The following is a 23,837-nucleotide window of genomic DNA, read 5'->3' on the forward strand; positions in this document are numbered from 1 at the left end:
TGAAGCTGCATCCTCATGGACGCTAGTCAGATGAGTTTCCACTGAGCCACGATGGAATTCCTCACTGCATCTCTAAGTATGAGGCATGTAGTGAACTCTTGAGTTTATTAAGCCATACCTAAGGGCCTTGCCACATTCAGTAAACGGGTCAGGTTCTATCTAGTATGGACGAGCTGATCCCTGGTGAGACCGGAACCCCAAGAAAGGTTTTATACACTCATGCCACTGGTAAGGTTTCTTTCCAGAATAAACTCTTTACTGAATACTATGGTCAAACCATTCTCTCGATGGCCTTGACACGTTCAAGGAACAGTTAGAAGGCGTCAATGGAGCATGAATTTTTTTCATGAAGGACACCCGCTAAGAGCCTTGCCGGATTCCTACCACGTGTCATGTCCCAAGCGTGGGCCACCTGCTCAGTCTATCTGGAAGGCTTCTCTCCCATGGCGAATGCTACAGGTGGAGACCCATGATGGAAGCATTTTGCACATCCTTCGCATTTAAATGGTTTCCTCTTCTGTGCGGATGCCCTGATGGGAACTTAAGGTCGACCACCCTCGTCTTTCATGTGCACGGTCTCCTTCCGCGGTGACTCCTACGGTGATTCGCAAGGTGTGATTTCCTTCCGAAGCCCTGGCCACACACATCACACTGATGTGGTTTCCCTCCCGCGTGGATGACCTGATGGCGCTTCAAAGTCGACCGCACGGGAAACGCTTTGCCACACTCGTTACATGCGTAAGGTTTTTCTCCGGTGTGGATTCTCTTATGATTGACCAGGTGGTAAGACTTCCTGAAGCCCTTGCCGCAGACGTCACACGGATGGGGCCTCTCTCCGGTATGGGTCACGTGATGGTAAGTTAGGCCGGACTGCGTATTAAAGGCCCTCCCACACACGTGACACGTGTAAGGTTTCTCCCCCGTGTGGATTCGACGGTGATTCACAAGGTGGATGTTCTGACCGAAGCCCTTGCCACAAAAGTCACACTTGTGTGGCTTCTCTTCCAGGTGGATGACCTGATGGGACGCCAGGTTCCCCTGCCCGATAAAGGCTTTGCCACATGCCTGACACTTGTATGGTTTCTCCCCAGAGTGAACTCGCTGATGGGCTTTCACGTGGGCTTTTTGACTGAAGACCTTCCCACACACATCGCATTTATAGGGCTTGTCTCTTTTATGGATGATCTGATGTGTGGTGAGAGTGGAACACTGAGCGAAGGCTTTGCCACAGTCCTTGCATTTGAAAGGCTTCTTCCCATCGTGAAACCTCTGGTGAATCCTGATGCCAGATTTTTGCCGAAAGGCCTTGCCACATGCCGCACACGTGTAGGGCTTCTCTCCTGTATGAATGCGCGTATGATCCACCAGGTAGGAACGCTTTACGAAGCCCTTCCCGCATTCATTACACCGGAAAGGTGTCTCTCCGGTGTGGATCATCCGATGATTAGTGAGGTTTGAACGCACGGAGAAGGCTCTGCCGCACACGTCGCAGGCGTACGGCTTCTCTCCGGTGTGAGTTCTCTGGTGAATCTTCAGGTAACACAGCTGCGTAAAGGCCTTGCTACACACGTCGCATGTGTGTGGCTTCTCTCCAGTATGAATCCTCTGGTGCATTTTCAGGTTCCAAGGGTGACGGAAGACTTTGCCACACACATCACATTTAGATTTGGCCTCTGCGGTGTGGCTCCTCTGATGTCTGGTGAGGGCTGAGGACTGAGGAAAGCTCTTGCCGCACGCATCGCACGGGTGAGATGATTCCCTGCTATGAATTCGCCGATGTTTGCTGAGATGGGAATTTTGACTAAAGACCTTGCCGCAGTCACTGCATTTGTACGGTTTCTCTCCAGTGTGAATTCGCTGATGCATTTTAAGGTTCCAGCTGCTACTCAAGACTTTGCCGCATCCGTCACATGTGCGTGATTTCTCTTCTCTGTGGATAACCTGATGTTTACTGAGCTGTGAGCCCTGAGGAAAGGTTTCCCCACACTCGTGACATGTGTGAGGCTGTCCGCTGTGTGCATTCGGGTCCCCTCTCTGTGCGGAAGGACGGCTAAGATCGTCCCCATGCTTGTTAGAAATGGTGGCTTGGACACGAGACAGGATTCTTTCAAGGGGCGAGAAAGAGCCACTGCTGTTGAGAGACTTCACGGCTTCGTTACATGCATAAATTTTCCCTTCCGTGTGATGTATCAGCAGTTTCTTTTGAAAGCTTGACCCAAGCCTATTTTCAACAGGCTTCTGTCCTGCATCCCGAGCCCAAGGTTCATTTCTTTTATTCATGAGATTTTCTTTAGAGGGTACAGGCATTCCTCGGTCAACTCTCTCTTTATCTCTCCACAGGCACTCAGTGTCGGGTAGGGCTCCCTGGAGGTCCTTAAAGTAAAAAGCTTTAACTTCAGGGCGATCTTGTAATTCCAATATCAATGTCTGGAAAATGTCTCCGTCACCTTTCCCTTTAGATTGTAATTTCATCACAGGTATGCGAGTGATATCTACGAGATATAAAAAGCCATAGGTACCCTTTTAATTACAGTTCGTTAACAAAACTGCTTTTTTTTTTTTTGGCCGCACCCGTGGCAGGTGGAAGTTCCTATCCAGGGATCAAATCTATGCCACAGCAACGACCCAAGCCACTGAAGTGACAACACTGGATCCCTAACTTGCTGCACAAGAGAATGCCACAAAATCATTTCTTATTGGAAACACGTTATTAAACCAAAAAATAATACTTATTCTGGACAGAATAATGAGACTTCCCAAATGTGATGTTCAAAATTTAAGGAACACTATGGGAGTTCCCGTTGTGGCTCAGTGGTTAACGAATCTGACTAGGAATCATGAAGTTGCGGGTTCGATCCCTGGCCTTGCTCAGTGGGTTAAGGATCCGACATTGCCGTGAGCTGTGGTACAGCTTGCAGACGAGGCTCAGATCCCGCGTTGCTATGGCTCTCGTGTAGGCCGGTGGCTACAGCTCCGATTCGACCCCTAGCCTGGGAACCTCCATATGCCGCGGGAGCGGCCCAAGAAATAGCAACAACAACAACAACAACAACAACAAAAAAGACAAAAGACAAAAAAATAAATAAATAAATAAAAATAAATAAATAAAATAAAAAAAAAAAAAGACTGATCACAGGTAATTCAAAATAATCTTAGTGGAATATAACCTTTAAAAACAGTGAATCACGTGTTGTACACTTGAAACAATCAACTACACAGTAATAAAAACAAGAGACATATAACTGAGAAAAATAAAAAAAAAAAAAAAAGGGGGGAGCTCCCTGGTGGCAAAAGGTTAAGGATCTGGGATTGTCACTGCTGCGGCATGGGTTGGATCCCCTGCCCAGGGACTTCAGCAGGTCGAGGGTGTGGCCAATAAAGAAATTAATTAAAATACTCAATGAATGTAAATAAATAATTTAAAAATTTTAGGATTGACTAGTTTCATACACCCTATGTTATATGTATGTGTGTATATAATATTCCTTTTGCTGGCTTGCTCTAACTAGAAATCCTATCACTGGAACTCTTAACACAATCTCTGCCATAAAAAAAGATGAAACATGATGTTGGCAGGAGAGCAGAAGAGGAAACTCTATGTACATATTAGCCCACAGAGACACTGAGTTAACAACTACACACAACAATCCATTGGAGTTACTCTAAAAACCAGGTTAAGAAGCTGGAAAACCCAAACGGATGCCTCCACTCAAAACACAGAACGAAAAAGTGCGACCATGGTGATCTGCTTGTTCTGACTCAATCCCTCCAAGCACGATGCAGGGGGACAGAACTGGAGGAGTTTCCTGGTGGCAGCTCCTCCCTTAGGAGAAAATGCAAATCAAACCCTCAAGGAGAACATCGCTTCACACCCTGAGGAAGATTATGATCCGCAGGACAAAAGATATGTGTGTTTATGAGGAGCCCTGTGAGACGGTGGCCACAGCTGAAATCAGTTTTACTCACTGGAGAAAACACCGCACAGACTGCTGAAAAAGCCTTTTTTTTTTTTTTGTCTTTTTAGGGCCCCACCCATGGCACATGGAAGTTCCCAGGCTAGGGGTCTAATCAGAGCTGTAGCCGCGGCCTACACCACAGCCACAGCAACGTGGGATCCGAGCCGAGTCTGCGACCTACACCACAGCTCACAGCAACAAAGGATCCTTAACCCAGTGAGCAAGGCCAGGGATCAAACCCGTGTCCTCACGGATACTAGTTGGGTTCGTTAACAGCCAAGCCACACACAGGGACGCCTCAAAATGCTTTTTAAAAACTACCACATAACGCAGCTATTCCATACGTGGGTATATATCAAAAAGAAAAGATATGAAGTCACTATTACGACGAGACGATTATTTTTTTTTTTGACCCGGCCTGCAGCACGTGGAAGTTCCTGGGCCCGGGATAGAACCTGAACCACAACAGTGACACAGCCGCTGCAGTGACAACGCCAGATCCTTAATACGCAGCACCACAAAAGAACGCCACACAATGAGAGATCTTCATTCCAAAGTTCGTTATCGCACTGTTTATAAACGTCAGCCCAGAAACGGAAACTACCTAAGTGTCCCATGAACGAAGGAATAAAAAAAAAAAACTGGGTTCCTATACACAATGAAATATTAGTCACTCATAAAAAAGAATACAATCCTGTCTGTACCAACATGAAGGGCATTCGAGAGGATTATCCTCAGTAAAACCAGTCTGAGAGGAAGACAGTACATAATGACCTCCCTTGTATGGGGGGTGGGGCAGGGAGACAAATAGAAAAAGAAAGGAAAACAGTGGTTATCAAAGGCTGGGGCTTGGCAGAAGTGGTGAGGTATCAATCAGAGAATCAACTTCAAGTCAAGTCAGATCAGGAGATCTAAGGTACAGCAATGCTGACTACAGTTATCAACACCGTACTGGAGTTCCCACTGTGGCGCAGCAGAAACGAATCCGACCTATGAGGACGAGGTTCGATCCCTGGCCTTGCTCAGTGGGTTAAGGATCTGGCATTGCTGTGAACTGTGGTGTAGGCCGGCAGCTGCAGCTCCGATTGGACCCCTAGCCTGGGAACTTCCACGTGCTATGTGTGTGGCCCTAAAAAGCAAAACACACACACAAAAAAACAAAAAACCACTGTATTTTAAACTTGAAAGTTGTTAAGACATTAGACTTCAAATATTTTTGCCACACACACACACACACACGCACACGTGCAAAACTGTATTACGCAGATGTCTTAACATATGTGGTAATAAGCTCTTAGAAATATACATGTGTATGAAATCTTCATAGTGTATATACTTAAACGTACATGATGTTATCTGTTAATTGTATCCAAAAGCTTGAAAGAATACAAAGGAATGGGCATAAAAGGTCCTGGTTTATCACCTGAATAAAAACCATTTAAAGGAGTTGCCATTGTGGTGCAATGGAAACAAATCTGACTAGGAACCATGAGGCTACGGGTTCCATCCCTGGCCTCGCTCAGTGGGTTAAGGATCCGGCGTTGCCGTGAGCTGGGGTGTAGGTCACAGATGCAGCTCAGATCCCGCGTTGCTGTGGCTCTGGTGTAGGCTGGTGGCTACAGCTCCAATTAGACCCCTGGTCTGGGAACTTCCATGTGCCACGAGTGCAGCCCTAAAAAGACAAACACACACACAAACAAACAACAACAAAAAAAAACACAAAAAAAATTTTCAAAAGGAAAACAATAGGAATAAAAAGAATGCAAGAAACAAAATAGAGCCAAAGTTAGAAAGAAAGGAAAAATCTGCATGATATACAAAAGAGGAGTTCCCAATAGGACAGTATGTTAAGGACCCGGCATTGTATCTTCAGCAGCATGGGTCAAACCCCAGCCAAGTATACTGGATTCAAGATCTGGTATTACCACACTGTGGCATAAGTCACAGCTGTGGCTTGAATTCAGCCCCTAGCTCAGGAGCTTCCATATGCCACAGGTTCAGCCAAAAAAGACATACACAAAAGAAAATGAGTAAAACTACATAAAATCACAAACTAAAAGTTGCTTCCTGGATCAGACAGACAGAATCTGGAGTTCCTGCCATGGCACAGTGGATTGATGATCCGGCTTGTCTTTGCAGAGGTGCCAGCTGACTCCTGGTCCAGCACAATGGGTTAAGGATCTGGCGTTGCTGCACTTGTGGCATAGGTTGCAGCTGCAGCTCAGATTTGATCCCTAGCCTGGGAATTTCTGAATGCTGCAGGGGTGGCCAAAAAGAAAAATAAATTAAAAATCTGGGAGTTCCCATCATGGCGCAGAGAAAACAAATCCAACTAGGAACCATGAGGTTTCGGGTTCAATCCCTGGCCTCGCTCAGTGGGTTAAGGATCCAGCGTTGCCATGAGCTGGGGTGTAGGTCGAAAATGTGGCTAGGATCTGGCATTGCTGTAGCTGTGCTGTAGGCCGGCAGCTGTAGCTCCGATTCGACCCCTAGCCTGGGAACCTTCATATGCCACAGGTATGGCCCTAAAATGACAAAAGGAAAAAAAAAAAAAAAAAATCTGAACAGACCTATACCTTGTCAGGAGATTGGGTAGCTCGTCAAAACAATTACTGATCAAAATAAAATGAAAACTAGAAAGTATCACTGCCAAACTCAACACTTTTTGGTTTTTATGGCTATACCTGCAGCATATGTAAGTTCTGTGATGGGGGACTGATTCCTACAGCTATGACCTACATCACAGCTTGAGCAACACCAGATTATTTTTTTTCTTTTTTTTGTCTTTTTAGGGCCCCACTTGTGGCATATGGAGGTTCCCAGGCAAGGGGTTGAATTGGAGCTGTAGCAGCTGGCCTACACCACAGCCACAGCAATGCCAGATCCCAGCCACATCTGCAACCTACAAAACAGCTCACGGCAACACTGGATCCTTAACCCACTGAGCGAGGCCAGGGATCAAACCTGCGTTCTCATGGATGCTAGTCAGATTCCTTTCCACTGAGCCACGACAAGAACTCCCAACACCAGATTCGTTAACTCACTGTAACTGGCCAGGAACGGAACCCTCGCCTCTGCAGCAACTCAAGCTGCTGCAGTCAGGTTCTTAACACACCGAGCCACCAAGGGAACTCCTCTGTCCAACATCTTAAATGAATTAAGAAAAACATTCCTCAAACCCTACCCCAAAATTTGAAGAACTGGGACCACTTCCAAACTCATTCTATGAAGCTAGCATTACTCTAAACCAAAGCAGAGACTAACAGAAAACCATAGACTAGTTCTGATGAGTACTAAAGAAAAACCAATCAAACAAAAGTAAACCAAATTTTCAAGCAAATTAAAAGGATTATGCAATCTAACCAAAAAGGATACATTCTTGGAATCCAACAAATCAACGTCTTTCAATATGAAATTGCACACTGAAGAATGAAAGAAAAGGAGTTTCCATCGTGGCTCCAACTAGGAATCCAACTAGGAGGTTGTAGGTTTGATCCCTGGCCTCGTTCAGTGGGTTAAGGATCTGGCGTTGCTGTGAGCTGTGGTGTAGATCGCAGACGTGGCTCGGATCTGATGTGGCTGTGGCTGCAACTGTGGTGTAGGCCAGCAGCTGTAGCTCCGATTGGACTCCTAGCCTGGGAACCTCCATATGCCTCAGGAGCAGCAAAAAAGAAAAAAAAAAAAAAGAGAATGAAAGAAAAAATAGTACATGATTGTCTCCGTTGATGCACAAATGCAAATGACTAGTTAAAGACTTTCACAATAAAAACACTCAATATAGCAGGAATAAACACAAAGTACTGTAACACATGAAAGACATGTATAAAGAGCCTCCAGCTAACATCATACTCAATGGGGAAAGACTGAAAGCTTTTCCTCCCAGATCACAAAAACAAAATCCGACCTCTCACTATTTCTAGCAAACACCTCCTGGTCCTAGCCCATCAAATGGACAAGAATGTCTGAGTCCACAGGGCTTAGAGCTCAGTCAAGCAAAGCAGAGGCTCCCAAGAGGCACACACGGGAAAATGCAAAGATACCCAAGGGCAGATTCCAACTTCCGGAGGGAAGCGATGCTCACCCAGGGAGAGCAGGTTCCTGTAGGTCTCCAGCATCACGTCCCTGTACAAGGCCCTCTGCGCAGGGTCCAGGCAGGCCCACTCCTCCGGAGAGAACTCAATGGCCACGTCCTCGAAGGTCACCGGTGCCTGAAATGAACATATATGTCACCAAGGGGGCATGAGGACAGTTCTGATTTACACACAAAATGAGAAGAGGAAGGGGTAAGGATGGACTCAGCTGAAGCCTGTATTCTGACAAATCCATGTTAAAATATTTGGAGCAAATGATGTGTCTAAATTTTAATTTCTTATGTTTTGGCATAGAGATTATAATAGCCTCCATTCAATGTGGATTTTTCATTTTGAAAATTTTTTTTCTCATCGTTGATGATTTTTCACTTTTGATTTTCCATTTTGACAATATGTGAAAAACAGAAATAAAATTCAAGAATGGGTGGTCTAGGAGTTCCCGTTGTGGCACAGTGGAAACGAATCCGACTAGGAACCATAAGGTTATAGGTTCGATCCCTGGCCTCGCTCAGTGGGTTAAGGATCCGGCGTTGCCGTGAGCTGTGGTATAGGTCGCAGAGGCAGCTCGGATCCTGCGTTGCTGTGGCTCTGGCGTAGGTTGGCAGATACAGCTGTGACTGGACCCCAAGCCTGGAAACCTCCATATGCTGCAGGTGCAGCCCTAGAAAAAGACCAAAAAAAAAAAAAAAAAAAAAGAATGGGTGGTCTATGGAGGAAGTGATAATTCTGTTCGATACACGGAGTGATATTCAAAACCCAGACAAGCTGCAGAGTGAGTGATGTCCTAGAGATGACAAGGTCCACAGTGGCTTTAGGGAAGATCAATATCTGAAATGATGATGCTGCCAAGAGCAATGACTCAAGATGCTTGAACGCTTCCCATGTGCTCATGAGCATCACTCTAAATGCCTTACATGCATCTCCCTAGAGGTCTCTTGTCTTTCAGGAGAACTGTGTCAGAGACACGCTGCGAAACTTGCCTCAGAACAAAGGACTCAGAAATGGCACAGCCGTTCCCCTCGTGGCTCAGTGGAAACAAATCTGACTAGCATCCATGAGGATGCAGGTTCGACCCCTGGCCTGGCTCAGTGGGTTGAGGACCCGGTGTGGACGCGAGCTGTGGTGTAGGTCAGCAGCTACAGCTCTGCTTCGACCCCTAGCCTGGGAACCTCCATGTTACCCTGTTGCCCTAAGAAGATAAAAACTAAAATAGAAATAGAAATGGCACAGCAGGAGTTCCCGGTCGTGGCGCAGTGGGTTAACGAATCTGACTAGGAACCAGGAGGTTGCGGGTTCAATCCCTGGCCTTGCTCAGTGGGTTAAGGATCCAGCATTGCAATGAGCTGTGGTGTGGGTTGCAGACACGGCTCAGATCCCGAGTTGCTGTGGCTGTGGTGTAGGCGGGCGGCAACAGCTCCGATTAGACCCATAGCCTGGGAACCTCTATATGCCACGGGAGCAGCCCAGAAAAGGCAAAAAGACAAAAAAAAAAGAAATGGCACAGCAAGTACCTAAACTCAGGTGGTCAGACTTCAGAATGAGAGCTGAAAAATCAGTTAAGTAGCAGATGGAGGATAAACGAACGCTGACACAGAATTCCCTGAGAAAACCCAAGTTGATTTCAAGGTTAACACAGGGAAGGGCATAAAGTCATCACACATGCAGAGATCTTCCTCACATTCAAATCATTAACATGCTAATGCAGGAAGAGTTTAAAGCTATGGAATATACTTCAGACAGAACGTCAACTGCTGAAAAATATAAAACTTGTATGTAGTTCCTTTGTGGTGCAGCGGGTTACGGATCAGGTGTTGTCACTGCCGTGGCACTCGGGTTTGATCCTTAGCCTGGTAACTTCTACATGCCCCAGACAGGGCCGACAAAAATAAATAAATAAATAAATAAATGACACCTTTCATGAAAGCCACGGGCATGCGTATTCATGCACCCATGCATTGACATGTAAACACATAATTAACGGAAATGACAGGCCGGATTTCCTGATTTGGGGGTACTTTTTTCACATTAGTTTTTTTTTTTTTTTTTTCCTTTTCTATTTTGGCTGCACCTCAGCATATGGAGTTCCTGGGACAGGGATCAGATCCAAGCCAGTTTTGACCATGCCCCACCTGCGGCAACCTCAGATCCTTTAACCCAGTGTGCCCAGCCAGGGATCGAGCCCGGGTCCCGACACTCCAGAGATACTGCCAATCCTGTGGCACCACAGTTGGAATTCCATCACATTAGTTTTTATTCACATGTATTTCATCATCTTTAGGACAATGAAAATGGATTAACTATACATAACTTCATCTGTCAACATTATTCTATGTTAGGTTAATTAAAAAAAAAAACTCATACATGGCACATGGGGTTAAGGATTTGGTATTGTCTCTGCTGTGGCTCGGGGGTCACTGCTGAGCTAAGGGTTTGAGGCCAGGCCCAGTGCAGTAGGCCATGGATCTGACATTGCTGCATCAGTGGGGAAGGTCTCAGCTGCAGCTAGGATCAATCCCTGGCCTGGGAACTTCTGTATGCTGCAGGTGCGCCAAAAAAAAAAAAAAAACTGGTACAAATATGAACAAATATATAGAATACTATACCTCTAATCTCTTTAAAAATCTACATTAAATATAAATACATTTGGTTGTGATGACTGTTGTACACCTATAAATGTAATAAAATTCATTAATTTAAAAAAATAAAAATAAAATAGAAATACAATTTTAGCCTTGCTTAAATTTAAGTATGTAGTTATTAAAAAAGACATCAGGAGTTCCTTGATGGCCTAGCAGTTAAGGACCCAGCACTGTCACAGCTGTGTGGGTTCAATCCCTGGCCCAGGAATTCCCACATGACAAGGGTGCAGTCAAATAAAATTAAAAAAAAAAAAAAAAAAACAGTTTATGTCTTTAATGAAATATTGATCCAAGATTAGAAAAGTTATTAATGTTATATAGAAGAAATTTAAAAGATTAAAATAAGAAATATCACAGTATTAGATGCTTCTAAAATTCATTGCCTAGTTAAAAATCATGACAAAGAGAAATTGGAGAAAAACATTATTAAGCAAAAATACGCCATGATTAAAAGAAAACACTGGATCCATTTCATCTGACCTAACAGTTGAGAAAAATGGGCTGGCGAGGGCTCCTGCGTTTCACCACTGTACAGTATGTCTGAATGTACAGCCTCAGGCAGATACTTCAAGGTCAGACAAGGTTACTGAGTCCAAAAGAGGGCATCTCGGGAAGGACAGACTGAGAGTCAACTGAGACTATGACTTTACCTGAGAAACAGCCATTCCTGACTCCTTGTCTTTCATCTTCCTCCTTAGAGGCTTCTTCCTCAGGCAACTTGCATCTTTGAATTTTGGGAAATCAAACTTGAAAGTTAAAAAGATTCTGCTTAATGCTCAGATTCAATATACGCTCTTCCTGTGCTGCAACCACACACACAGGGGAGACTGCACCATGTGGAAGAGACAGGCCTCTGCTGCCCACTGTCCCAGGAGGGACTCAGAGACAGGAAACTCCCAAGGAGACCAAGAGGGGAGTTTTCCTACAACTTTCCTTCTGATTAAGCACCCCTCCTGGTGAGGCCCTCCCCACACTGCAGCCATGGGCACCTCCGCTGGACCCCACAACCCCATGCAGGTGACAGACCAGCCCTGCTCCATCCTCAAGCAGAGCAGAGCCCCCGCCCCCTCAGCCCAGATCCCAGCCCTCAGGATTGGGAGGACACGGAGCCTTGCCACTCAAGGATGGATCTGGACTGGAATCACCTGGGGAATTTTAAATATTATTGAGGCCCCATATCCACTACGTGAAGTGGAATCTCTGGTCAAAGGGCAGAAAATGTGTGCAAAATGCCTCACCAACCTAATGCGAAATCTGAGTTGGGCACCACTCAGAGGAAGAGGCAAGTTCAACACACCATCCACTTTCTTTGTCTTTTCCAGCTTTAGTGAGACACAACTGACTAATGAAAATAATATATATATATGTGTGTGTATATATATATATATATATATATATAGTACACAATGGGATCTCTCTCTTTTTTTTTTTTTTTTTTTTTGTCTTTTTAGGGCCACACCTTTGGCATATGGAGGTTCCCAGGCTAGGGGTCAAATCGGAGCTACAGCTGCCGACCTATACCACAGCCACAGCAATGCAGGATCCGAGCCACATCTGTGACCTACACCACAGCTCATGGCAATGCCAGATTCCTGAATCCACTGAGTGAGGTCAGGGATCAAAACCACATCTTCATGGATACTAGTTGGGTTCTTAACCTGATGAGCCAAAAGAAATCTTTTTTTTTTTTAAGGCCCCACCCATGACACATGGAAGGAAGTTCCCAGGCTAGGGGTCTAATCAGAGCTCAAGCTGCCAGCCTACAGCACAGCCACAGCAACACTGGATCAGAGCCGAGTGTGCAACCTATGCTGCAGCTTGCAGCAATGCTGGACCCTTAACCCACTGAGCGAGGCCAGGGGGCGAACCCGCTTTCTCACTATGTTGTCCATTTTTAACCCAGTGAGCCACAACAGGAACACCTAAAATCCTTCTTCCATCAAAGCTTAAGACCCATCATTTCCCTTCTAGACCAAACAAAGTTACAAATTACCCAGGCCCTCAATAATGAAGCACCCTGAAATTTTTTGAAATATTCCAAGCCCAATTACTCATGTATTTATGATGGAATGATATACAGGAAGATCCCCAAAGCACACTAGACCAAAAGACACCATATGTTCATCCACAGTGACCCCAGCCCAAGTACTGCCATCTCCCAAAACTACTAATAAATGGCGGAAAAAAAAGAAAAAGAAAAAGAAAAAGGAGTTCCTGATGTGGCACAGCAGAAATGAACCCGACTAGGAACCATGAGGTTGCAGGTTCGATCCCTGGCCTCGCTCAGTGGGTAAAGCATCTGGTGTTGCTGTGAGCTGTGGTGTAGGCTAACAACTGTAGCTCCAATTAGACCCCTAGCCTGGGAACCTCCATATGCCACAGGTGTGTCTCTAAAAAGCAAAAAAAAAAAAAAAAAAAAAAAAAAAAGGTCTCCAGTGATGCAAATGCTCCAGGGAGACCCCAACATCTTCCAAGGAAACACTCCAGATTCTCTTTGGCATCTTTCCTAGTGCATCTGAAACTCACTCAAAGATACCGAAGGTAATCCACAAAACGATCTGTCAAGATTTTCCCCGTATCACTCTACGGGACGGGTTGCCTAATAGGGCTTGTCTTCCTAAAAGACCCCACAGACGTCACCATGCAGAGTGGATGCTGTAGAGCACCCTCTAGATCCATTCCCTCAGGATCAAGTAACCCAGATCCACTGCACCAAGAGCTCCTGTTCTGCTAAGGCTTTGGTTTTTTGTTGTTTTGGGTTTTTTTCGGTTTTTTTTGTTTGTTTGTTTTGTTTTTTGTCTTTTTGCCTTTTCTAGGGCCGAACCCACGGCATATGGAGGTTCCCAGGCTAGGGGTCTAATCAGAGCTGTAGCCACTGGCCTACACCACAGCCACAGCAATACCAGATCTAAGCCGCACTGCAACCTACACCACAGCTCACGGCAATGTCGGATCCTCAACCCACTGAGCAAAGCCAGGGATTGAACCTGCAACCTCATGGTTCCCAGTCGGATTTGTTGACCACTGAGCCACAACAGGAACTCCTGTTTGGGTTTGTTTTTGTTTTTTTTTTCCCCAGGGCCACATCTGCAGCATATGGAGGTTCCCAGGCTAGTGGTTGAATTGGAGCTGCAGCTGCCAGCCTATACCACAGCTACAGCCATGCCAGGTCTTGAGCCGCATCTGTGACCTACACCTCCGCTCATGGCAATGCCAGATCCTTAACCCACTGAGCAAGGCCAGGGATTAAACCTACATCCTCATGGCCACTAGTTGGATCCTTAACCCGCTGAGCCACAACGGGAACTCCAGGTCTTGGTTCTTAAAACACTGTGCAATAAAGTTTCTCTCTTCCTAATTCAACTTCCTTCATGCTTTCAGGTGAGATCATGAGTTCCCCAAAGAAACCCACCCACACAAACTTAAGTCTCCGCATCCATGCCCCAGGACCCCTGAGCTAAGTCACCATGGCAACACAAACCACACAAGGCCTCCTGCAACTGGCCAGACACCCACTTGTAGGTGCTCCAGGAGAACCGAGACATCTGTTCCAAGATGCCTCACAGGCCCCCTGATGCCACAGCCACTCGCCAGACAGTTACATACACTCTCCTTGGGCTCCTCTAGAGGCCCATGTTGCCTCCACAATTTTCATGAAGACCACGACAGACTCCTCTCCATGTTTTCTTGTTTTTCTGCCTCTGGTCCATGCACAACTGAGCAAACAGTTCAAAGTGAGCAAACGAGGCTAAGAATAGGGCTCTCGAGGCACAGGCATCACAGCAAAAATACACACAAACTGCCATCCAAAGGGCACTGGGCATTCGGTACAAAGATCGAAAAGTTGGCCCTCCTGGGAAACCTGCCAGCCATTGGGGACTTGATGTAGTTAAGTCTTAAAAGCATGTGTGCGGAGTTCCCTGGCGGCTCAGAGGGTTAAGGAGCCTGTGTTGCCACTGCTGTGGCATGTGCAGGACCCGCCCTGGTTCAGGGAACTTCTGTATGTCGTGGGAGCGGCCAAGGAATAGTAATAATAGTAATAAAATTAAACTAAAAATAAAAGCATCTGAGGAAGTTCCCTTGTGGCACAACAGTTTAAGGGTCTGATGTTGCCATAACTATGGCACAGGTCACAACTCCAGGGCGGATTCGGTCTCTGGCCTGTGAACGTCAAAATATAAATTAATTAAAAACAAGCAGAAGTTTCCACTGGGTCGCAATGGGATCAGCAGCATCTCTGGAGCGCTGGGACAAGATGCCATCCCCGGCCCTACACAGTGGGTTAAGGATCTGAGGTTGCCACACATGCGGCATGAGTCCCAATGGCAGCTCAGATCTGATCCTGGGCGGGAGAACTCCATATGCTCTGGAGCAGCCAAATGGAAAAAGAAATACATGAAGGGATTTGAGGACTGACTGGACTGAGTTTCTTCTTTTTTCCTTTTGTCTTTTTAGGGCCGCACCTGCGGCATAAGGAGGTTCCCAGGCTAGGAGTCTAACTAGAGCCACAGCCACTGGCCTACACTACAGCCACAGCAACGTGGGATCTGAATCACATCTGTGGCCTACACCACAGCTCATGGCAAATGCCTGATCCTTAACCCACTGAGCAGGGCCAGGGATTGAACCTGCATCCTCATGGATCCTAGTTGGTTTCGTCAACCACTGAGCCACAAAGGGAACTCCTGGACTGAGTTTCTGATCTGGACTCTGCTCTCCATGTTACAGTTGGGCTGACTAAGGTCCAGACAGGGAGATACTCCCGAGAAAGCCTGAGTTAAGTAGAAAGGCCAGATATAACTGAATGTCAAGAAAGTACCTTAGGAGTTCCCGTCATGGCGCAGTGGTTAATGAATCTGACTAGGAACCACGAGGTTGCGGGTTCAATCCCTGGCCTTGCTCAATGGGTTGGGGATCCAGCATTGCCGTGAACTGTGGTGTAGGTTGCAGATGCGGCTCGGATCCCGTGTTGCTGTGGCTGTGGTGTAGGCTGGCGGCTACAGCTCCAATTGGACCCCTAGCCAGGGAACCTCCATATGCCATGGGAGCAGACCTAGAAAAGACAAAAAAAAAAAAAAAAGTACCTTAGGATCAAGTGGGCAGAATTTGTGCTTACCACTCTCAACACCTAAAACACCACATCCATCTTGCATGGGCCTGAACATAGGAAACATCTCTTTCAAGGTTTGATCACACTGATATCAAGATGCAATTTAACAGAAAAATCACTGTGAAATAATTTAATAAGAATTGCAGGAGTTCCCGAAGTGGCTTAGCGGAAACGAATCCGACTAGGAACCACAAGGTTGGTGGTTCGATCCCTGGCCTTGCTCAGTGGGTTAAGGATCCGGCATTGCCTCGAGCTGTGGTGTAGGTTGCAGATGCGGCTTGGGCCCCACGTTGCTGTGGCTGTGGAGCAGGCCAGCAGCTGTAGCTCCAATTAGACCCCTAGCCTGGGAACCTCCATGTGCTGCAGATGTGACCCTAAAAAGCAAAAAGACAAAAAACAAAGAAAAAAAAGAATTGCAGAATTCCCATCATGGCTCAGCAGTAACAAATCCTACATGTATCCATAAGGTTGTGGTTGGATCCCTGGCCTCAATCAGTGGGTCAAGGATCTGGCCCTGCCATGAGCTGTTGTGTAGGTCATAGATGTGGCTCAGATCCTGTGTTGCTGTGGCTTCGGCAGAGGCTGGCAGCTGCAGCTCCGATTTGACCCCTACCCTGGTAACTTCCATGTGCTGAGGATGCGGCCCCAAAAAGCAAAAAAAAAAAAACAAAAAACAAAAAAATTGCAAAGTAACATCTGATGTGGAAAACCTTGTAAGGAGTCAGCTTAGAAATTAGCTCTAAGCAAACTTCTGCGTCATGAATTCACTGGCTCTGTTGGAAGAAGGTTCTAGGTCAGGTCAGCTCACCCTTGATGATCAGCAGAGAACAGTCAAGAGAGACCTGCGGGAAATACCGTCCCCTCACTTCATAGGCCACAACTTTAGATCTCAGAAAAATGAAGAAAATGGAAGATTAGACTAATATTAAACGAGGCTTTGACTTTTAGTATAAAAAAAATCATTGACATCTTTGCCAAGGACACATCAAAATAGTCTAAAATTTTTTTACGAGACGAAGTTCCCTTGGAGTTCCCATCGTGGCGCAGTGGTTAACGAATCCAACTAGGAACCATGAGGTTGCGGGTTCGATCCCTGCCCTTGCTCAGTTGGTCAAGGCCTACGTTGCTGTGGCTCTGGCGTAGGCTGGCAGCTACAGCTCTGATTCGACTCCTAGCATGGGAACCTCCATATGCCGCGAGAGCGGCCCAAGAAATGGCAAAAAGACAAAAAAAAAAAAAAAAAAAAAAAAAACGAGACGAAGTTCCCGTCGTGGTGCAGTGGTTAAGGAATCCAACTAGGAACCATGAGATTGCGGGTTCGATCCGTGGCCTTGCTCAATGGGTTGAGGATCCGGCGTTGCTGTGAGCTGGGGTGTGGATCACAGACACAGCTGAGATCCCTCATTGCTGCGGCTCTGGCGTAGGCCAGTGGCTACGGTTCTGATTAAACCCCTAGCCTGCGAACCTCCATATGCTGCGGGAGCACCTCAAGAAAAGGCAAAAAGACAAAAAATAATAATAATAAAAAAATAAATAAATAAAATTATTTACGAGTTACTAAAGAATGTTTCCAATATATAAAATAAAGAGGAGAAAACAAGAAGAGAGACCCTAAATAATCCTGAAACACATTTAAAAAAGAAATTGTGTTGGAGTTCCCGTTGTGGCTCAGCAGTTAGTGAACCCAACTAGCATTCATGAGGATGCGGGTTCAATTCCTGGCCTTGCTCAGTGCATTAAGGATCTAGCGTTGCCATGAGCTGTGGTGTAGGTTGCAGACACGGCTCGGATCCCACATTGCTGTGGTTCTGGTGTAGGCTGGCAGCTGTGGCTCCGATTCGACCCCTAGCCTGGGATCCTCCATATACTGCAGGTGTGGCCGTAAAAAGACAAAAAAAGATAGAAAGAAAGAAGAAATTGTGAATTTTTGTTAATCTAATAATTCTGGTGTCAAAGATTTTTAAAAATTGAGAACATAGCATATTTATAAAAGAACGACATAACCACTAAAGCTTATTTCAGGTATTATTTATAGGAAAGTAGAACTTGAATGTACTAAGCTACAAAAAAATTTTTTATCTGGCACCCTCAGACTAAGAATCGGGTGTTGCCACAGCTGTGACTCAGATTTGATCCCTGGCTCAGTAACTTCCGTATGTTAAAAAACCCCAAGGAGTTCCCTGGTGGCTCAGCAGGTTAAAGGTCAGGCTTTGTCACCGCTAAGGCTCAGGTTACTACTGTGGAGAGAGTTCAACCCCTGGCCCAGAACTTAAGCATGCCTGGAGCAAGGCCAAAATACAAAAACAAAAACAAAAACAAAAACAAAACAATGAAAAAAGTGAATCCATTACTAAAAAAAACAAGTAAACGAAAGAGTAGGATTTCCATTTTGGTACAAGGGGTTAAGGATCTGATGTTGTCACTGCACTGGCTCAGGTCACAGATGTGGTACAGGTTCAATCCATGGTCCAGGGTCCTCCAAATGCCACAAGTGTGGCAAAAACAAACAAACAAAAAAACCCAAAACAAAAACAAAATTTAATGTTCCTTTAAAAAGGCAACTTGGGGGAGTTCGCATTGTGGCACAGAGGGTTAAAACCCAGCATAGAGAGTTTCCATTGTGGCGCAGCAGAAACGAATCCTGACTAGTTTCCATGAGGATGAGGGCTTGATCCCTGGCTTCGCTCGGTGGGTTGGGGATCCGGTCTTGCTATGAGCTGTGGTGTAGGTCGCAGATGCAGCCCTGATCCCATGTTGCTGTGGCTGTGGTGCAGGCCAGCAGCTGTAGCTCCAATTCAATCCCCTAGGAACTTCCATATGCCAAAGGTGGGGCCCTAAAAAGCGAAAACAAAACAAAACCCAACATAGTCTCCAAGAAGCTGTCTTTGAGGACACAGGTTCAGTCCCTGGCCTCATTCAGTGGATTAAGGATCCGGCCTTGCTACAAGCTGCGCAGTAGGTTGCAGGTTCGGCTCAGATCCAGTGTGGCTGGAAGCTGCAGCTCCAATTCGACCCCTGGCGGTGTCTCTGTGGTGGCGCTAGTTCAATCCCTGACCTGGCATTGTGGGTTAAGGATCAGGCATTGCCACAGCTACGGCTCAGATTTCCTGCCTGGCCCAGGAACTTCCATAAGCCATGGGTGCAGCCAAAAAACAAGATCAATAAATCAAGAGGCATCTTGTAGTGACAGAGTCAGTCCTTTCTTGCCCCACCAGTTTCTCTCCTGTCCTCTATCTGCCCGGTGTCAAGGGAAGGGGATGACTCACAACTGCCTGAGTCACGTCATTGCCTCTTGGCTGAAAAAGTATTATAAATAAATGAATGTTATATTTTGTTACAAAAAATTGCAAAATGCATGAGACTTGTAAACAGGAGTTTTGCTATTCTCGTTCTCACCTGCGTAATTTAAACAAGTTTTATATGCATTGGATTCTTTTTTTTTTTTTTTTTTTTTTGTCTTTTTGCCATTTCTAGGGCCGCTCCCACAGCATATGGAGGTTCCCAGGCTCGGGGTCCAATCGGAGCTGTAGCCGCTGGCCTACGCCAGAACCACAGCAACTCAGGATCCGAGCCGAGTCTGCAACCTATACCACAGCTCATGGCAACGCCAGATCCTTAACCCACTGAGCAAGGCCAAGGATCGAACCCGCAACTTCAAGGTTTCTACTTGGATTCATTAACTACTGCGCCACAACGGGAACTCCATGTACATTGGATTCTAAAGCCCCGAATCAATACTTCACAACTTACTCATCTACAGCCAAACAATTCACCATCCATCTGAATCCAATGACGCCCCCCCACCCCGCCCTACTTCAGTTTCCACTTCAGCTTATTTCCCTACCTCTCCTTTCCTTTTTTGTTCCCCTCTGCCCTCCTCTCTCTCTCTCCCTCACACCTGTCCTGAGCCACTCTGCAACCAGATTCTTTTTTCTTGGGCGGCTCCTGGCATATGGAATGTCCCAGCCAGGAATGGAATCCAGTTTTAGCTGTGACCTAGCCACAGTTCCAGCTACACCAGATCCCTAACCCAACGTGCTGGACTGGGGGTGAACGGACGCCACTGCAGAGGCAACGCTGGATCATAAACCCACTGCACCACAGCAGAGACACCACACTCCCCCATATTCTTTTTTTCTTTTTAGGTCCGAAAGAACAGCCTATGGAGAGCTGCAGCTGCTGGCCTACACCACAGCCACGCAGGATCCGCGCTGCATCTGCCACCTACACCACCACTCAAGGCAACACCTGATCTTTAACCCACTGAGCAAGGCCAGGGATCTAACCCGCATCCTCATGGATACTCGTCAGGTTCATTACCTCTGAGCCACATAGGAAGTCCAATACTCCCCACACTTTGATTGCCCTGTATCTCTCTACCTCTTTCTTCCATCTCTGCTCCTTCTCCGTCTTCCGGTAACACCGGGTCTACATCAGCTCCACCCACTTCCTCCCCACGCTGGTACCCCGGGTGGCTGTTTCCTTCTCTCTTCCTTTCTCTGCCATCGCCTCCAGCTGGCCTCTCTTCCAACATCTCGTTGCTCTGTGGGTCATTTCCCAACGGGGTTGGATTTGAGACGTAATAACACAGGGTGTTGAAGCCGTCCGCAGTCACCTCCCCCTACGTGGGGTGCGGGGAAGAGCTGACGACCTAGGGGAGGCCTATGGGGCAGGACCCACCGGAGAAGCCGGGAGGACAGAGGGGCTGGAGGGAGGGTGTCTCAGGAGAGGGCAGGCTCCCGAATCCCAGGACCAGGGCGAGAACGCGGCCTCTCCGGGAGCGGGGCGGCCGGCCCTGCCTCCAGGGGTCGGGAGCGAGGTGGGGGCGCGGGTTCTCCCCGCGGAAGAGGACTTTACTGGGGGGGGGGGGGTTGGGGGACGGAGGTAGGAAAGGCTTTCAAGTAGGTACACGGCTAGCAAAGCGGCGTCTACGTGGACCGAAGGCAAAAAAGCCAAGGACAGGGAGGGACCAGCCTCAGAGTGATTTTCAGGCCCAAGTTAAACGACACCCAATTTGAATTTACTTAGGGTGGACAGGCAGGTGCCGGGATTTAAAATTCCATAGTTACCTCCAAACTCCTAGGATATATATATGGGAAGCCCGAAGCGCAGGCTCAAACGAGAAAGAAGGAACTCCCGCACCGAAGAGGGACTCCGGCTCCACGTGGCGACCTGGGCGCGCCTCTCCGCTTCCGGGTCCCTAGAGAACCGGGCAGGCGCACAGCGCTCGGCAGGTGCAGCCTGAGGGCGGGGACTGAGCCTGGTTCTTCCCCAACCAGTGGCGAGCCGACGCGAGCGCCTGGGCCCGCAGGGGACACGCATTCCCGATCCCCACCCTCAATCCTCCTTAGGGCTGGTCAGTAGGCGGAGCCGGGACGTCTCTCTGCCTGGCCAGCAAAGTGTATCTTGGAACCTATGTCTCTGACATCGTGCCTCAACTTTGCTTCCTGCTTGTTTTGAATTACTCAATATCAAAAGTAGTCACCAGCTAGATCCATCGAACTATACATTTTAATAAAAATTACAAGCTCACGTAAATGACTTTTACCAAAGCTTGCACATCCTTCAAATGTCATTTAACTAAAGATGTTTGCCCACTTTTTTCTTTCTTTTTTGTCTTTTCGCCATTTCTTGGGCCGCTCCCGCGGCATATGGAGGTTCCCAGGCTAGGAGTCTAATCGGAGCTGTAGTCGCCACCCTACGCCAGAGCCACAGCAACGCGGGATCCGAGCCGCGTCTGCAACCTACACCACAGCTCATGGCAACGCCGGATCGTTAACCTATGGAGCAAGGGCAGGGATCGAACCCGCAACCTCATGGTTCCTAGTCGGATTCGTTAACCACTGCGCCACGACGGAAACTCCTCTCTCTCTCTTTTTTTTTTTTTTTTTTTTTTTTTTTTTTTAGAAACTTGGAGGTGAGGCAGCTGAGTTCAGTTCAGGCCCAAGCTGGTTACAACTTATTAGAACCACCGACCCTCCAAATGGGCATAGGTGAGTGTCTGGTCTGTGACATTTTGACATCAGAAGGCCCCAAACTCCACCTTCTAACATGCTAACAGGCACTTACTGAATCTTTTTTTTTTTTTTTAGCAGCACCTGGGGCATGTAGATTTTTCCTATAGTGCAATGGAATCGATGCCACAGCAGCCACCTGAGGTGCTTCAGTGACAGCACTGGATCCTTGACCCACGGCTCCACAAGGGAACTCCTCACAGACATTTTCTGATCACAAGTTCTATGAAGAAAGCTGTAGCTTAATCGTGCTGGGGCAAAACAAGGATAATCTCACATTTTTCTGGTCTCCAATCGCCTTTCCCAGGCCCCAGGCCACCTGGTTTCTTTATCTCTAAATATCAGAGGCCCTTGACAACAGGGAAGGGGAATTTATTATTTGTTCTCCCATCTGTTGGCATGCTGCCTCATGAATATACCTTTGTTTGTTGCAAAGCTTCTCTTCTTGCTAAGCATTGGGCGAGGTAACATAGTTTGTTAATGAAACCAGGTAGGGTAGGGGGTCCCCTGGGAAAGAGAACCAGGCATGGCTTTCCTGACATAAGAGAAATCTTTTTGGAGTTCCCATCGTGGCTCAGTGGTTAACGAATCTGACTAGGAACCATGAGGTTGCGGGTTCGATCCGTGGCCTTGTTCAGTGGGTTAAGGATCCAGCGTTGTGGTGAGTTGTGGTGTCAGTCACAGACGCAGCTCTTGCGTAGGCCAGCGACTACAGCTCTGATTCAATCCCTAGCCCGGGAACCTCCATAGGGAGCTGGAGCGGCCCTAGAAATGGCAAAAGGACCAAAAAAAAAAAAGAGAGAAATTTTCTTTTTTCTTTTTTTTTTTCTTTTTTTTTTTTTTTGCTTTTTAGGGCCACACCCTTGGCATATGGGCATTCCCAAGCTAGGGGTCGAATTGAAGCTGCAACTTTGGGCTACACCACAGCCACGGCAACGTGGGATCCCAGCCGTGTCTACAAACTACACTACAGTTCACGGCAACACCAGATCCCCGGCCCACTGAGCGAGGCCAGGGATCAAACCCACATCTTCATGGATACTAGTCAGATTCTTTTCCACTGCACCACAACGGGAATTCCCAAGAAAAACTATTTTTGGCCTGAGCCATTTGGTGATCTAAGCCTGGCCACAATGCTTGCCCTTGCATAGGTCTCAGTAGTTAAAAACCTCAAGGAAACAAAAGAATGCAGAAACATGCTATCAGGCAAGAGAAATAACAATGGCAAAGATAGCAAGTCAGATATAAAGATTCCCAATTCTGTTTCTGGTGAAGATTAGCTTGAAGTACTCAACCACCAGAACTACTGGAATCTGGAGTTCCCCCTGCGGTGCAAGGGATCGGCAGCCTCTTGGGAGCACTGGGATGAGGGTTCAATCCCAGGGCTGACAGACTAGGTTAAGGATCTGGCGTTGCTGCAGCTTCGGCTTAGGCCATGACTGCAGCTTGGATTTGATCTCTGGCCCGGAAACTCCGTATGCCACGGGGCAACCAGACCCACTGCAGCAACAAGCCAGATCCTTAAATTGCTAGGCCACATAGGATCTCCCCAATGCTATTTTTTTCTAGTAAGTTTCAGGCCAATCCTGCTAGTGAGGCTGAGGCAATTAAGTGATCAGGAAACTGAGGTCTCTGTGCTTTCTGTGTCAGTGGTTAGATCCAGGAATATTTCCTGCAATTAGAATTAATGTAATGTGGCATTCCCATTGTGGCTCAGTGGTTAACGAACCCAACTAGTATCCATGAGGACACGGGTTCCATCCTTGGCGTCCCCCAGTGAGTTAAGGATCCAGTGTTGCCATGAGCTGTGGTGTAGGTCGCAGATGCAGTTTGGATCCCACGTTGCTGTGGCTGTGGTGTAGGCTGAAAGCTGTAGCTCTGATTAGACCCCTAGCCTGGGAACCTCCATGTGCCTTGGGCGTGGCCCTAAAAAGACAAAAGACCCTGCCCCAAAAAAAGAATTAATGTAATGTAAAGTAGATACTCAACAAGGACATACCGTATAGCACAGGGAACTCTACTCAACA

At 47.0% G+C, this 23,837-nt stretch overlaps 1 protein-coding gene across 2 annotated transcripts; it reads right to left on the reverse strand.

Annotated features, from left to right (window-relative positions):
• Positions 1 to 234: 234 nt before the first annotated feature.
• LOC110261289 (uncharacterized) lies at positions 235 to 20,979 on the reverse strand. Of its 2 annotated transcripts, none has more exons than XM_084961479.1 (4): positions 20,866 to 20,979; positions 11,337 to 11,410; positions 8,038 to 8,164; positions 235 to 2,492 (listed from the first exon to the last, which is right to left on the reverse strand). In XM_084961479.1, exons 2-4 carry the CDS (start codon positions 11,370 to 11,372, stop codon positions 565 to 567), a joined length of 2,091 nt encoding a protein of 696 aa, XP_084817605.1. In that variant the 5' UTR covers positions 11,373 to 11,410; positions 20,866 to 20,979; the 3' UTR covers positions 235 to 564. The 2 variants fall into 2 exon arrangements, with proteins under 2 accessions (XP_084817605.1, XP_020952915.2); XM_021097256.2 differs by having other exon boundaries at positions 11,337 to 11,432.
• Positions 20,980 to 23,837: the final 2,858 nt, after the last annotated feature.

This window comes from Sus scrofa, chromosome 6 (assembly GCF_054392235.1).
Source record: "Sus scrofa isolate SSC_HxYL_T2T_F1_AM1 chromosome 6, Sscrofa_HxYL_maternal_Yorkshire_Landrace_v2.0, whole genome shotgun sequence".
Lineage (NCBI taxonomy): Eukaryota > Metazoa > Chordata > Mammalia > Artiodactyla > Suidae > Sus > Sus scrofa.